Here is a 17,908-nt window from a genome sequence, read left to right as displayed (position 1 = left end):
GTACACCCACATAGACTCCTCACTTTCACTGCCTTTTCCAATGTCTCTATTAAGAACCCCTCATCACATTTCTGTTCTCTCTCCTTGCTAGTTATGGCTCTGAAACCAGGATTCAATTATGCCTACTACATCATAACCTATGTCCAATTCCATTTCAATTATTGAAGCTGGTTACCTGATTCTTTTTTCACCCCCTTCTGCCAATAGATCTTTTTATTAAAGTTCCTTTAGCCATCTAATAATTCTTTCTACAGCACAGTTATACCTTTAAAGCTATAGAGATGAGATTGAAGCCAACCCAGTTGCCCATGATCTGACATCAATCATTCCGAATCATTACTGAAGTCTCAACTACTTATTTATTTATGGCAACTAACTTCCAGGCACATATGATGCCATGTGCTCTACCCAGTATGTCATGTTTTGGTACATCCAAAAAATCTCAATAATACACATCTTAGGAATAAAGCTCAAAGTATATAAAGTCTAGAAACATAAAAAAATGTAAAGAAAAACATAACATACTATATAGTACAGAAATAATGCATATTTAGATAGTCTCAAAGTGTATTTTAAACTCCTCTCAGCACCACTACGTAGATTTGCATTGTGGTGTCAGGCGGTAATGACAGCGACATTTAAATGACCTGGATTACTTTTCCCTGGTGGCCTGGTGGCTGAATCGGAGGTCCAATTTGGACATTAACACTTAAACCATATAAGGGGTTTTAGGGATCAATGGTTGGTGGCAGGGCGATCACTGTGACCAGTTATTAATGGTGAGGACCCAGTTGCTGATAGCAGCCATTCCTTACTCTCTATGAAGAAAGCTCAGCTACTGAGCTCACTTCATTGAGACATTGTACTTTATAATGTGCCGGGATGGTTTTCATGACATCTTAGGATGTCATCATGCGGCAAGTGGTTAATGTAAGATTGTTACCCACTACTGTATCATTTAGATTTTGGGACAAAATACAGTTAAAGCGAATGCACCACTAGGTACATTACTTTGTGTTTTTTACATAAACAGCCCAGCGCAGGTGCAGGATGCTGGTGGCACAGTCTTAATTTTTAACTGCTGCCAGGTTTCCTTGCCAGTTAACTACTGAGCACCATTCCGGCATGAAGGATTGGAGGCCCCCAGTGTAACGAAACCTCCTCCCCTCTGTTACACCGCTCTATTAGAATCAATGGAGCCGCTTCACTAAAGGGAGGGGAGATCGTCACACTGGGGGCCGACGGGCCTGCCTCCAGTGCTTCAAGCCTGGCTGGTGCTCGGTAATAGACCAGTGCTTTGCATCCCTGCACTGGCACTGGTCTGTTGATGTAAAAAAACAACAAAGCAATGTGCCTAGTGGGAAAATGGACGTCCTAAGACCCATTGTTTAGCTTTTTTGAGAACATGTTTATAGAAAGGATATCCCAGGTATATTGAACACGTCATAATAGGAATCAATGTTTGTCATGTAACTTTTTTCTACTTAAAAACATAACAAAAATTGTTTGACCCAATATGACTTATTGGACCCATAAATATGAAATGACTGCACCTCTACATCAAAATACCGTACATGACAGTAATGTTAATAATTTTGTTTACATTTTAATTCACTAACAACTGGTAGTTTATGAGCATGTTAGTCTCACCAGGGTTGTAGTTAAAGAAGGTAGACAGGTAGCAATTACATCCTGGAAAAGCAAAAGGCCTCTAACACTAGCATAATAAACAGAATATAGCAGGTGGAGGCCGTAATACAGATATTGCATTGGAGCCCAAGACCCTTGAGTTATACCTCTGTGCCTCCAAACCACTTGTTAACTCCTTACTGATGCAACAACTACTTATATTATATTGCTACTCCTGCAGTACAATGAAACAGTCTATACTGCATCAGTAACATTTCTTTTCTGTGTTGAAAATTATAAAAGTATGAAAAAAATGAGAAATAATGTATTTATGAAACTATAGCAAACAATTGAATCTAAATTCAGAACTATTGCTCTGCATACTTGATTGAATATTCAAGGTTGAATTCCTGAAATATCCACACAGATGGAATCCATCCTATATATCATCTAATGCATCCTCAGTACATCTGTCTGTTTTGTTCACAAAGCTGCCTGGTTATTCTAGAGACATAATTGCCTTTGTGGAGAAATTAGTTCTAATATAAAAACTAACTAAGCATACAGGAATATAGTTCATGGTGAAAGTTGTACAACAAGGTATTCGTTAAAGGAGAACTCCGGCAGACCTCTCCCCCCCAAAAAAAAAAAAAAAACATCCCTACGATGACGCTTGATGACATCAACCCAAGATGGCGCCCGGGAGAAGAGAATCGGGTCAACAATTATTTGGTATGTTTACTTTCTTTATCTTCCGGGGTGGGGTCAGGGTGGGAAAGGGGGGGGGGGAACAGGGCCTGATAGCTTATTAACACACATTACAAAGTTATATAACTTTGTAATGTGTGTTAATTAAGCTTAAAAAACAAATCGCCAGAGTACTCCTTTGAACATATTTGTAAGATCTGGAGCCTACACTGTTTCGAAATAATGTAATTGTTGTCTTTTTACACTATTGTAAATTAAGAAGCATAGTTATTTCCCTTTGCACTAGTTTTAATACATTTACCAAGTGTTTGTCATTTCTAAAATCCAACATCCAACATCTTTCTGCTGGATTGGAGGTTAACTGAGGTGAACTTAATAAACAAATCTTCCTATCTTTTATTGTATGTACAGTAGCTGGATGGATAGGATTGGTTTGTCCAACAGGGAATCCCAGTTTTTTGAGAGGTGGGAGCACCAACGTGAGCTATGTACATGGCATGTCTGGAAAGTATCCAACCATTATCACAATAATGGTAAAGGTTTCTGCAGCAAAAGTATAAGGCTAGCTTCACACTGGTATTATTCTCTCTGGCACTATTCCGTTTAGATGTTCCATTTTTTAACTACATAAATGGAATCTAATGTATCCATTCGACACCCCATTCATTTCTATGCTGTGTTCGGTTTGCATGTATTCCATCAGTGCTTTTTTTTTTTTTTGTTTGTTTGTTTTTACAGAGAAAAATCCTGCATGCACCTTTTTTTTTCTTTGTTGAAAGAAACGGATCACAAACTGAAAGTGCGCTTCCATTTTATTTTATTTTTACATTATATTACAATGAGGATGGATCTTTTTCATCCTTGAGGATGTTTTTTTCACTGAGCATGCGCAGAAGAAACGTGAAACCAAATTCAATTAATATGGAAGGATCTGTTAGCAAATAAGAAAAATGCTAGTGTGAACCCAGCCTAACCTGACAGACAAGGAGAGTGGATTGGAATGTGCATGTGTAAATAATAACAACTTCACTGTACTATTAGTGGGGGAGGTATACGCAATTGAATAAGCATGTATATTGTATACATATGTGGCCATTAAATGACATAAGGCCAATAAGTGTACTTAGGGGATTAAAGACAGTTGTCATATATTGATTTGTTATCATAAAACACAATCGGGGAGATTTATCAAACATGGTGTAAATTTAAACTGGCTCAGTTGCCCCTAGCAACTATTCAGATTCCACCTTTCATTTCCCAAAGAGTCTGTGAGGAATGAAATGTGGAATCTGATTGGTCGCTAGGGGCAACTGGGCCAGTTTCACTTTAGAGTGGTATGATAAATTTCTCCCAATATTTTGATCTTGAATGTTTGAAGGAGAATTCCATACCTCCACAACGCTGCACTACTGCTCCTGCTGTTGTCATCAGGTTTTCTATCCTTTTTATTAATAAAAACATCATTTGCCATACGTTTCTTCTCTCAGTCGTCATAATTTTTTTACCTATATTCTATATTCATTTTAATCCTCTACTGTACATAAAGCACTAGTATAGTGGGACTATTATATGGGGTAGCATTACAAGGGGCCATCTATTATAGGGGACAGCAGCACAGGGTCCAATGTACTATAGTGGTACAACCCACAGTGGACCAGCTACTATAGGGGTACAACACACAGGGGGCCAGCTACTATAGGATGACAGATCACAGGGGGCATCTTCAATAGCGGGAAAACTCACAAGGAGCCCTCTACTACAAGGTACTAAGCTGCCTCCACTTGTCTTTTTGGAACACCGGAGGAAAAAGCCAGAAAATGCATAAATGCATAAATCTGTGAATGGCAATGCCTCTGGCTCTCTAGAGACACATCATTGGACAAGCAGTACGTCAGAACACTGCAAGATACCTTCTGATGTATGGTCTGTCCGGGGTTCTGATTGCGCTAGTAACACGCCGAATACTTCAAACTGTCTCCACGAAAATAATGGGATCAGTTTGAAGATGTGTTTCCCTCGACGGCTTTTGTACTGCATTGGAGGGAAATGTTACCGGATAAATGTAAACCCTGACTTACCACAATCCTGAACAGAATCGAAAAATTCCCAGAAGACATGAAAATGAGCTTCTGGGCAAAGGTGGCGGAGGCCCCAGGACACATGTGTTGTGTAACGTCCTTGTAATTTGACTGGCCTTTGTCCCTAGCCTTTTCATGTCGTACAGGTTTCTAAACGTTTATCTCTGAGTTTATGTGGCCCTGCCGATAAAAAAAAAAAAAAAAAAAAGAAATAAAGAAAGAAATAATCCTACTTTTCAATTTTCTTAAGAGATTTTTGTTGCCAGGGGGAATATGCTCGACTGTAACAATATTCATATTGTAATAATAACCATAGTGTTTAACTTTAGTCTTGAATTACATTTCTGACTTCAACCATGAGGACTGAATGGAATATTTTAAATATGTATGGCTCACAATATTCAAGTTGGGCCTCAATCAAAATTAACTTCAAAGGTATGTTAGAAATCCTTAAGGCCACTTTATGTGCTTGTGGAAAACTTTTAAATTGGATTTTGCAGTTCATTAAACATGTAATAACATTTTTATTGCTCAAGGCTGCTTTATGAAACATATGCAACAATTTGCCAGTGGGTTGAGTTACTGATCATAACAATTATACCCAGGCATCCTAACTGGCTATGCTTCAGCACATCAGCCTTTAGAAGCACATTGTTCTGTATCAGCAGTGTGGAATATTTGTATTACAATAAATGAATAAGAGATTGTTATTTCTTTGTTATTAACCACAGATTCAAATGATTAGAATGAAATGATGACAAAACAATAGGATATTCTTTGACAGGAAAGCAATGTATAATATAAAGCAAAATTGATAACAATTCAAACACTAAAAGCTAGAGATGAGCAAAGAAGCTAGAAATTTGTTTCGCGAGTTTCGCAAATGTTCGGTCAAAATTGTTAAGATTCATGAATTGAATCTTAATGAATTTCATTAAAACAGCCAAAACTATAGTAGCTACAATACTGGGACTATTACAAAAGGGCCAATATTTTAAAGTATGTTGTTGTAAAAATGTAAAAAATGGGGGTGGGGGGGGATCACAATTTAAGAAAAATGCCAATCAGCCAGTCAATAATCCGATTTCAGCCATTCCTCTTTTCTCTGTCCCTAAATCGCTCTGTTAGTCTCTCCCTGCTCTGCTCTAACTGCCTGCTGCCATCATGCTCTCTGCTCCACACACAGCCGACTGGCCACCTCTATTAACGAAATGACTTATATAGAAATCCAATTTCCGCCATTCCTCTTTTCTCTGACCCTAAATCGCTCTGTTAGTCTCTCCCTGCTCTGCTCTAACTGCCTGCTGCCATCATGTTCTCTGCTCCACACACAGCCGACTGGCCACCTCTATTAACGAAATGACTTATATAGAAGGTGAGGAGGAGGTTTTGATATCACAGAGGGGCCTGCAGCTGATTAGGTAGATGCTAGGGATTATCGTTAATCCCTTTCTCCTGCCCAGTGACACTCCAGACAGCACGTAAGGCCCCCATTTTGTTTTTTTTTTGCTAATTTTCTTAACAAATCGGTGTAAATTTGCCTTGCAGAACAAAGCGATTTGACAGGACAATTCACAGCGAATCTTGGCGCAAAAGATATGCCCTTACACAGCTGTATAGACTAAAAGATGAAAGGTTATAGGAGTCAGAATATAACCATTTTAGGCACATTTATTTTTTTAAAAAGTTTTAATTCAAAATATTAGTAGTAAAGTAAGGTAAAAGTTAAATTAGTTGATGACTTGAGAAATATGGATAAAATCTCAGTTTTACCACATGGCGAATGGTGTAAACAGAAAACTCACCTGAAATTTGAAAAATATATATTTTTTTTTTCAATTTCGCCTCCAAAATAAATTAAAAATTTCTGTGTCACACAGGGGTTAAACCCACTTTCAATTCAGTGTTTTATTTTTATGAATTTTTATTTGTGGAAGAAATGTTTCTAGATTTCTTGCATCCAGCTACAGCGATAATTGGTTTTCCAATTCTAAAACATTTTACGCTAGCTACAAAAGTGCAGATCCTATTTATAAAAGGTTACACGTGTCCACGGGGAGACAGAGCCAACTGTGTCCATACTTGAAACTTTAATATACTTGTGAATACTACCCTCATCTGTCCCAGACAACTCTACTCTTCCTCATCTTGGGCACCACAAGAAGCTGGAAGACACAATAATTTCATGGAACCCTTGGGAGCTGCAGAGCCATTTTGTTTTAATAATAATCTACTACTGATATTACCTGTATAGCCTTTACTTTATAGTTCAGAGAATGAGTAGTAGGTCTCCTTAGACCATCTGTGCTATTAATGAGACAATAAGGATCAATTGCATTCTGAACTGCATTGTTAGGCTATGTTTACACAATTTTTCAGCTCAGTTTAATCCCTTAACGATGCATGACGGGTATACCCGTCATGCGGCCGTTAAGGGGGATCAGAGAGGGCTCCCAGCGTGAGCCCTCTCTGCAGCCCGCGGTCCCCGGTTGCTATGTGTAGCCAGGGACCGCGGGTATTACCCGCCGATTGCTGCTGCTGGCTAATTAACTATTCAAATGCAACTGTCAAAGCTGACAGCTGCATTTGAATAGTGTATGTGGTCCCTCTCCCTGTGTCTAGTGGGGGATCTACCCCCCCCCCCCCACGATGCGATCGCGTAGGTGAAATCCATTGTAATGAGCTGGCCAGGGCTTAGCGTCGGAATGACGCTGATCCCGGATTGGCAATCCATTTAGATGGTCTGCAGCAGACCATTATAATAGAGCACCGGTCTGATGGATCATTGCTCTATTATATACACAGCATTGATTTCAATGGGAGATCAGTGCTGTGTATATAGAAGTCCCCCAGGGGGCTTCTAATTACTGTTAGTGAAAATAAAATAAAGTGGTTTTATTAATAATAAAAAAAACCTCCCCTAATAAAGTTTGAATCACCCCCCTTTTCGCATTTTATAAATAAAAATAAATAAATAAACATATTTGGTATCGCCGCATACATAATCGCCCAAACTATAAAATGATTACATTCCTGATCTCGCACGGTAAACGACGTAAGCGCAAAAAACGGCCAACGTGCAAATTGTGCATTTTTGTTTACATTAAATCCAGAAAAAAATGTAATAAAAAGTGATCAAAAAGTCACATATACGCAAACAAGGTTCCAAAAGAAAGAACAGACCGCGTTGCAAGAAATGACACCTCACACAGCCCCAAATAAAGTACATCATTTAGCTGTCCTTCCCTTAGTACAATGACCCCTTTTGGTACATTATTCTAGTTTGGGGTTACTAATTGGCCTTTAGGTGTGGCTTAGAGGAAAAGTTGATTAAATTTAATATTAAAATCAGAGAAAGAACTGTATAAAAAAAAAACTGTGAACTAATAAAAAATGTCCGCTGTTTGCAAAAGACATCCGAAAATAATTGACATGATCCTTATTTAGACGTCCGCTGTGATAACATCCGTTATTGAATACATTGTGTGCATTGGACGTCTATCTTTCCATTGATCTCAATGCATTGCATTGCAGTTAAATCACGACAAAAAAAAAACAGACATTAAAAGCGGCCGCCTTTTCCTTATTTTTGACGTGGTGTGAACATAGCCTTAGTCTGTAATATTTTTTAGTTCTAGTGTAACAGTTTCATTGATCCCACTGGACACTTGTTGAGCTGTAATCTTTACCATATCTTATAAGGCATGATGTACCTAAGGAGGGCACAGCTCTGTTCCCCTCTAAGCAGTTTGTATGTAGATACTATGAATTATTTCTATACCACAGTGCATTCCCCTAATAAGATTGATGGAATATGTCTCTTGTAACTATATACCCGCAAAGCTCAGTTTACTGCTAATTTCTAAATGAAAGGTATGTGTGTACATGCTGAAGAACTCTTCAGGGCATCCCGAGGCAACAAAGACAGCTTTATAATGAGATTGTGCGGCTTATTAGAGATGCAGATGTGATTTTCCATGGATCTTGATGATTATTTTAGAAAGGAAAAAAAAAACAGAAAAGAGACCTCATATACAGTAAGGCTTCTTAGCAACACTTAGACACTGCAGCATGTATATGCATTTTCTATGGACTGTCATAGATATTAATCATCTAGCCTTCTATCAATGTAGAATGTAACACCAGAGACATTTCAAAAAATAATAAAACATAAAACAATGTAAACATTATGTATAACCTCAAATAGTGACTGATTAAATTCTATGTTATACATTTATATATACAGTTTAAGAAGATCACCACTAAGCGTACATATTCATTAACATTTTGTTAATTGGATGGCAGTGTACACACTGTATAGAATAATGGCTGTAATTGATGACAACCATTCAAATAATGATTTACAACCTACTTTTGCAAAATATAGTTTTGTTTTTTCTTTTTTTGCTTGCTTATATTTTTTATCTGTTCACACATTTCCCTATTTCTAGAGATGAGCAAGTAGTGAAATATTTAAAAGCTTGAAATTTGATTCGAACAGAAAGCGACGTTCGACTATTCAATCAAATATCGAACCCCATTAAAGTCTATGGGAGAAAAATGCTTGTTTCTTGCTGACCTCCAGGTGGTTGAATTTGGGTTTCCAAGTCCACAATGACACCTCAAAAATTGATGTACACAAGTTGCAGTGCTATGCCAGTATCAAAGGCTCTCAACCTATACACTCCAAACACAATATAACCTCTATGTACAGTGGAGTAAATACATGGAAACCTTAATTCCTCTATATTATCATGGACATAAAGCCAAGTTTTAAGCAAAAAAAACATTTTCATGCACTCCTTTAAATCACGTTGCCTATGACAACTACAGATGGCATAGGCAAGGGGGAAATTGTGTGTGTGTGTGTGTGTGTGTGTGTGTAATGTGGTTGATCTATGGAAGGCTCAACCAGCGGTCTCAGTTTAAATTTTTGACAGTTCACCTAGAGGGACTAAAATTCATTTTATGGAAGGCTCAACCCAGGGGTCTCAATTAAAGTTTTTGGAGAGTTAACCTAGAGGGATTCAAATTTAATTTATAGAAGGCTTAACCCAGTGGACTTAGTTAAAATTTTTGGAAAGTTTACCTAAAGCGGCTCAAATTCAATTTGTGGAAGGCTCAACCAAGTTTGACGTATGGCGGCAGAAGATACGCAACTGTGCGCAGAGTGCAATAAAGTGTACTGCGACAGCTTGTAGCTAACAGAGACTAAGCAAACACTGGCGTGTACAATATATTTATAAGATTTGACATATAGCGGCAGCCGATACGTAGCAGAGTCTTTTATTTTTTATCACACTGGAAATAGGTAAAGCCTGGTGCACACTTTATATATCTGAAGTTTTACACATGCCTACCGGCGAGATATGAGAGGTTTTTTTTTATTTTTGTTTTATTTGGCTCTGCACCAGGTTTAACACTGCGACTGTTGCTATCACACTGGAATTAGGCCAAATCTGTCATACACTGTATATATCTGAAGTTTTACATATGCCTACTGGTGAGACAAGAGAGGTGTTCTAGCGTAGAGCCAAATAAAACACTGTGACCATAAGTAGACCAAGCCTAGCACACACTGGATATATCTGAAGTTTTATGTATGCCAGCCAGCGAGATGTGAGAGGTGTTTTTTTTTTTTTTAAGCCTGGCGCAGAGCCAAATAAAACACTGCAACCGTTGCTATCACACCATGACTAGGCCAAGCTTGGCACACAGTAGATATATATGATGTGACAATTCACCTGTAGGACAAAATTGACAGACACCGGTCTATGATGCTAGTCTAGACACTCTATAAGCTATGTGGTGCACTAGCCCTTACAAGGATTTTTGGGATCTTTCCTGCCTACAGTCTGATAAGATGCTAACTGTCCCTAATGCAATCTTTCTATCCAACACTACTTGCAACACTGAGACTATAGGAACAAGAAGATTAACTGCAGCCAGTTCTTAACAGTAATCAGATGCCTGGCTCTCAGTGAGAATCAATCCTTTCTGGCTCGATTCACTTGAACCATGCAGTACAGCTCCACCAGCAGGGGCTCAAAAATGGAGGAGGCCTGTTGCTAAATTCACTGGAAATTGGGGAGGAATGGCATGCACAGTCCCTGAGCAATTCAGGTTCAAGTGAGATAGAAGAAATTCATTGTGGCATTTGGGGTTTCCCTAGCTTGTGGCCCAGTACACAGCCGCCTTTGGAGCCACCTATTTAGGGGAGGTCATAAGCTCCGGAAGACAACCTTCTGAGTATTTTTAGGACCCATGGCAGCAGAGTTCTGGATTAAATATCTTTGGAGGATCTATGGAGCAGCAGAATGCTAAGTACCACAATAATGATTTCCTATTTCGTGGTCTCTATCCTAACCATTCAGGGACCATGCATGCTCGAGGCCTAAAAGGGGTACATCATTTTTAACTCAGATGGTTTCAGAAAGTTATACAGATTTGTATATCACTTCTATAAAAAAAAAATAAACTTAAAGGGGTATTCCAGGATATTTTGACATTTACTCTACAGATTAGTCTTGTAATAAAATTAATTTGTCTTATTAGTTTCTATTACGAATTTTGTCTCTTTCTCGCAATTTTTACATGAGTCACGTGGTCCTGTGACGTCATCGAACCGGAAGAGTACTGACTTGCTGACTCAGCCGGCCTCTAGTTAGCTATTCACTTAGCAGGCTTCAGAGCCTTACAAACGGCCCTCCCTGAGCACGGGACGTCATGACGCCCTGTTCCAGAGCTGGCCTGTCAGTGTAATCACCTCAATCCTCCCGGCCCCCCTCCCTGTGTAATGATTGTGGACCCCTCAGCCCCGGCCCCCCTCTCTCTGTAAATCATTGCGGACCCCCCGGCCGCGCCCCCCCTCTCTGTAATGATTGCGGACCCCTCCCGGCCGCGTCCCCCGACCCTGTGTAATAATTGCGCCCCCCTCTCCCTCTCTGTAATGATTGCGGACCCCTCCTGGCCGCGTCCCCAACCCTGTGTAAACATTACGATGTACAGATCACTCACCCCCTGGTGTTAGCCTGTTGCATCGCTGGACCCGATTTCGGCGCCTTTTTCAAGCAGCTATCCTCAGCTGACAGGCGCTCTGTGTGAGGCAGGAGAGATTCCTTTCCTGCTTCGTACAGAGCGCCTATAGATCGCCCAATACAACTCAGCTGACAGGCGCTCTGTACGGAGCAGGAAAGGAATCTCTCCTGCCTCACACAGAGAGCCTGTCAGCTGAGGATAGCTGCTTGAAAAAGGCGCCGAAATCGGGTCCAGCGATGCAACAGGCTAACACCAGGGGGTGAGTGATCTGTATATCGTAATGTTTACACAGGGTTGGGGACGCGGCTGGGAGGGGTCCGCAATCATTACAGAGAGGGGGGGCGCGGCCGGGGGGTCCGCAATGATTTACAGAGAGAGGGGGGCCGGGGCTGAGGGGTCCACAATCATTACACAGGGAGGGGGGCCGGGAGGATTGAGGTGATTACACTGACAGGCCAGCTCTGGAACAGGGCGTCATGTGACGTCCCGTGCTCAGGGAGGGCCGTTTGTAAGGCTCTGAAGCCTGCTAAGTGAATAACTAACTAGAGGCCGGCTGAGTCGGCAAGTCAGCACTCTTCCGGTTCGGTGACGTCACAGGACCACGTGACTCATGTAAAAATTGCGAGAAAGAGACAAAATTCGTAATAGAAACTAATGAGACAAATTAATTTTATTACAAGACTAATCTGTAGAGTAAATGTCAAAATATCCTGGAATACCCCTTTAAGTCTTTCTGTACTTTTCAGCTGCTGTTTCTTCTGCAGAAAGTGAAGTTTTCTTCCTAGTTTAACAAAATGCTCTCTACTGACACCTCTGCTTGTGTCAGAAACTGTCCTAAGGAGAGGTTTTCTATACGGATCCTACTGCACATACTCCGTGCAGTAATAATGTGTATATATATATATATATATACGTTCCTGTACTGATGGAGGGCTTCCTGAAGTGAGCGGGACCACTGCAGTGAGAACGATCCCGCTCACATCAGTGTCCGAGGCCGCAGGTAATGAGAGTCAGCTGCGATTCCGCAGCTGAGTCTCATTAACCCTTTAAACGCTGCGATCTACAGCGATCACAGCGTTTAAGGGGCTCAGTGACAGATCAAGCATATGTCACTGAGTGATTGGGAGCCCCGCAGCCATGCCTTACCTCCGTCCTGTCGTATCCGCGATCTATGTGTAGAGTCTGCTCTCAGGCAGGCTCTATACATAGTTTGCCAATAATACTGATCTATACTATGCTATGGCATAGCATAGATCAGTCTATGCAATCTAATCATTGCATATTTTACAGTTAATAAAAGTGTAAAAAAAAAAGTGTAATATATATTTTTTTAAGTATTAAAAAAACCCTTATAAACCCCATCCCAATAAAAGTTTAAAAGACCCCCTTGCCCATTATAAAAATAAAAATAAATAAATAAACATATTACATATCATAGCGTGTGGAATTGTCTGATCCATTAAAATTTAACATTATTGTTCCCGCACAGTGAACGGCATAAATGGGAAGGAGGGGGGGAGGAACGCACCGGGATTGCTGATTTTATTAAATTATATATTACAAAAAAATTAATAAAGAGCAATCTAAATTTTTCTGTTACACCAATATGATATTAATGAAAACTAGAGTTCATGGTGCAAAAAATGACACCCCAACTAGCCCTGTAGGTGGAAAACTAAAAGCGCTATGGCTCTTAGAAGTCGGGGAGGAACATTGCATTAATTTGACCCGGACTTTTGTGCATCAAAGAGCTCTGTCTTGAAGGGGTTAATATATGTGACTTAAAAAGAATTGTGAAGAAATAAAAAAAACTGTTGCTTCCTGAAAACTTTTGCTGATGCGGCTCTATAGTGACACCAACGCTATTAATATATTTTATGTGATTATGCTTGCCATTGTCTTTGCATTATATCACAGTCTTTAAATTTAGTGTCGCTAGTGGCTTGACATTTCATATAGAAGACCATTTATTTCTTACTTTCTCAAAAGCATTAACTTTCTCATTGGCTGACAGTCTAACAAATGGTACAAAGTGTCTGCAATTCATTTTACAATCCTTGAGATATTCTTCTGTGTGTTTTTCTTTTAATGGGAGGATTTAAAAGCGGCATTTTATCATCACTCCCTGACATAGGCACAAAAATGACAGCTCCAATTGCTATTTAAATGCAGCATCCAGATACTAAATAGGTTTACAAAGTAAAGCTTCTTCAGTCATCTCTGGAGTGCGACCTTCAGATGATGATATAGGACTTTTTAGTCTGCTGTAAATTGAATACATGATTTTTGCCTCAATGTTACTTTGTTTTCATAGCAGTAACAAGAATTTTCATTATTACCATAAAGCAACATGGCTAAACAATTTATTTTATGCACTTTTGTAGCATAAAGATGTATTGTAGCACCGTACAGAGATGGTTATGGCTGTGGAAGTGATAATGGCACAAGGATCTGCATTACGATTTTATGGATTTTAATGAATTGGAAACCCTTTAGTTACTTAATAAATAAAGTTTTCAGGAATTTGTAAGGAAGAATCTTAGGTGTGATGATGTCTCAGATGTAAAGACTGAGATTGACTAACCTTGTAAAGTTTTTTTGTAAATAAAGACTTTGGAGTTAAAGGAGAACTATAGCATTTTTACCCCTTAATTAACACACATTACACAGGTATATAACTTTGTAATGTATGTTAATAAGATATCTGCCCCCCCCCCTTCCACCCTGACCCCAGAAGTGAAAAAAGCATACATAGCTATCAACCACATCACCTTCTCCCCGCACCATTTTGTGTTGGTGTTGTCAGAGTAGGAGGGCGGGCAGGATCTTCCTCCTCTTCGTCATCCTCCTGCACAAGTAAATGGGAGAGAAAAGGCTACTGGTGCACTTGCACACCAGCAGCCATTTTCACTCATTGGTTTGCAAGCTGGAAGCCATGTGATACAATCCAGCTAATAAAAAGGCTGCTGATGCACATGTGTAACAGTAGCCTTTTTCTCTCCTATTCATGTCAATGGAGCCCAGAAGTGAGGGAGATTTGCATTGTAAATGCAAGTAAACATAAACATGAAAAAATGAACCTCCCTGACATGTAGGGGTTTTAATGTGTGTGGAGCTGCTTCAGTGTGGGCAGCCCGGCACACATTAGTGCACCAGGAGCTGGGCATAATGACACCTGCCTGCATATAACCCCTTAAATAGGCTATGTTCAAAAAAACAATGTTTTTTTCAAATGTCCGTCATTTTGAGTCTAAAATCCTGGCCTCCAGGTGTTTGTACATCATTTTAGTTTGGGATTGCTATTTGGCCTTTGGGTGGGTCTTAATTGAAAAGCCTATTGAATTTAATAGTAAAAACTGAGAAAGAACGGTGACAAAATAAAAACTGTCTGTGAACAACTAATAAAAAACGTCCGCTGTTTGCAAAAGATGTCCGAAAATAATGATCATGTTCATTATTTTTATGTCCGCTGTAAAAACGTCAGTTATTCAATGCAATGCATTGTCATTGCAGTCAGTTAGATTGCGGCAATACTAGGATTATAATGAATGCTGCTTTTAAGGGAGTCAGATACAGGAGTGGATAAGGTTAATGATTTTTACCCTCTCCCTTTCTTGTAAAGGCCCATTTTATGGAATTACATAATTGGTTTAAAATATAGGTAATGTAAAATAGAAACCATTTCACATTCTTAAAAACTATTCTTTGAAACTGCATATACATAACACAGTATGGTAATAGTACTGTATGATAACTATTTTGCAAGGATATACAGCATTTGGACCTATAAGCATATAGAGCGTCCAGAGCTCATAAAATGCAAGATAGAAATATATGAATTTAGCACTTGCAAACAGCCACATTAATTCAAATGAAGTCAATTTCAATATACTTTGCAGGAATAAATGTTCAAGTGTCTTTCCATTTTAGATAACAATTAGAATAAGGAAATCTGACAAGTTTTTTTTTTTTTTTGTTTTTTTTTACTTTTGTTTTATTTTGATTTGTTTTATTTTTTATTTTTTCCCAAAATCAGGAGTGGAACAGACTGAGAATAATAACTATGGAAGGATTTGCACCATCTCAATGTGTTTGACCCATTCCTAGTTTCGGTTAGAAATACTGACAAAAATGCTCACCGAAATACTGATTAAAATACTAAATGTTAAAACAGTATAAAATGCAAATAAATACAAATTAAAAATGATTATAAAGTTTAAACCAACTACTAATTTATTAATGTTTGCCCAGATTAGGTCACCCCTGCCCTTTAAAGAGGCCATACCCCCTTATTTGGATGGAGAAGTGTTTCTTCTTCCTGTCCGGGACTTCCAATAAACTAGCATTGCAATGACTTCTGTGCATGTTCTATTTACAATTTCATTATTTATTTCTAGTTCTAATTGTGTTCTTAGGCATTTGAACATTGTGCTTGTGGGTGGTGGTGGTTGAGGAAGAGGGGCAGCTGTTCCTCCCATGGGTTGCCTGAAATTCCACATTGATTTTAGCCCTGCCCTGTAAGTGAAGCTAATAATGGAGCACAGCAGAAGTTGTAGCAGAAACGGGAGCTTGAAATGAAAGAGAACAAGGGCTAATGATCCCTGTGTGGGTGGCTCAGTGGTTAGCCTTTTTGTCTAGTAAGGTTTAACTCCAAGAAGGTAGCTATCACCCCCTTCTCGCCTCAATTTGCTGCTACAGCTTCTACTGAGCTCTTATATTATGTAGAATTCCAGCTAGCCAATGGGAGTGACACCTTCCCCACCCACCCGATGATTCCACTTGTGATGGGAAACAGATGTTGAACTTGACATCATAGGAAGTAAAGAAATCACAAGCAGAGTGATCATGTAACTGAAATGGAGAACACAAGAGGAGCTATATGTGTATATATGAAAGTGTATATTGAACATACAATACCCACACCAGTCAATGTAATGCTAGTTTGTTAAAAAAAAAAAAAAAAAGTCCTGGAGAACCAGTGTCTAAAGCACATAAGGGTGCCCTCACACATCCTAAATGTGTGACATTTTTCAGGCCTCCAAAAAAAAAGAAAAAACACCCGAAAAACTGCCAATTCCTTTTCCCCCACGCATTAGCATTTTTTTTGTGGCATTTTTTACTTTATGTGTGAATGATCTTTTTTGTGGTTTAGCATGCTGCCTTTTGGGAAATCCGCCAAAAAGCTTAAAAAAGGCCACCCCCCCACAAAAAAAAAAAAAAAACCGCCATGTATGTAAGGCATAACATAAACTTTATTGACCTCCAGCTAACATCTGGCCGCTGGCTTTATTGCAAAAACAAAAAACAAAAAACATCATGGTGTTTTTAGCAGCGTTTTTCCAAGAATTTAAGGCAGCCTGAAGCCAGCACCAGATTTGGCCGTTTTTTAAATATAATTTGCTCATTGACGGCTGCTTCTCCATAGACTTAATTGAACACGTTATTAAACCAAAAGTGACCACTTTTTATACCTATTTTATGGTCATGTGTGAGCCCACCCCAAGAATCCCAAGTCACCCATAAAAGGACCCATACAAGCATAACATTGGAGAAATAGAATAGAAAAACATTCAGCAATAACTGAATACCTTTGAAACTAAATCTTTCTTTCCATACCGAAACTCTTTCAGTTGGGCCTGTATACGTTTAGACTGAAAGAAAACATAAAAACACCATTAATAAAGTGGATGTGTAGTAACAATAAATCTAGATTTTGTTCTTATTGCTATGCAGTAAATCAAAAAAGGGTCAAGCTTGTAAGTGACCTAGCGATAAGCAGTCATATACAATTATCTCAGATGAATGACTTTAATTTAGAATTTTAAATCCTATAGCCATGCCAATAATTCTTTTTAGCATTAGCAATTTATGGACATAGGATTGCATAACCATACAGAGAGGAATAAAAAGAAAACTATATTTAATGATGTCTTCATGGACGCATTCATGGAAATGTTCCTACATAATTCATAAGTCAATAAAGCAAAATTGGCCGAAAATAAACCATGTATTTTATCCATTATCTGTTGAATCTCATGTCACTGTAAAGGCTGAGGCGGCAACCAGTGTCCCAGGCCACTGCCACCCCCGATCTTCTCGCTGGCACTGCCTGGCAGATCCTGGAGCCTACATGTAGGGGCCCAGCGCCACCATCTCTTCAGCCTTAGCAGTCCCGACTCCTGTCTCCTGTGTCTTGGCCTGGCGTGCACGGTCCTGCCTCCTAGGGTGCATGCACACCGGGTGTGATAGATTCAAAGGGACAGTACATCCCTAATTGGTCATGTGCACCTAACACCTACCTATAAATTCCAGCTCTGCCCTGACCCTATTGTTGTAGCATCTGCATACTTCCTAGCATGTGGTCCCAGCTCACCCATGATTCCTGCACCATGACAGCTGCTTGTGTTGCCAGCCCTGCTCCAACCATGAGTCCTGCTGTGGTCCTTCCTGTCACC

At 39.4% G+C, this 17,908-nt stretch overlaps 1 protein-coding gene across 1 annotated transcript in view; it reads right to left on the bottom strand.

Moving 5' to 3' along the window:
• The window catches only part of LOC138789278 (leucine zipper protein 2-like), a 152,399-nt gene that overhangs the window by 39,733 nt on the left and 94,758 nt on the right, over window positions 1-17,908 (bottom strand). Inside the window, exon 8 of the mRNA XM_069967881.1 lies at window positions 17,042-17,104. Within this exon, the coding sequence (XP_069823982.1) occupies window positions 17,042-17,104 (63 nt within the window). The remainder of the gene's footprint in view (window positions 1-17,041; window positions 17,105-17,908) is intronic.

This window comes from Dendropsophus ebraccatus, chromosome 4 (genome assembly GCF_027789765.1).
Source record: "Dendropsophus ebraccatus isolate aDenEbr1 chromosome 4, aDenEbr1.pat, whole genome shotgun sequence".
Classification (NCBI taxonomy): domain Eukaryota; kingdom Metazoa; phylum Chordata; class Amphibia; order Anura; family Hylidae; genus Dendropsophus; species Dendropsophus ebraccatus.
Note: the sequence above shows the minus strand (reverse complement) of the source record. Positions and strands in the feature narration are given on the sequence as shown.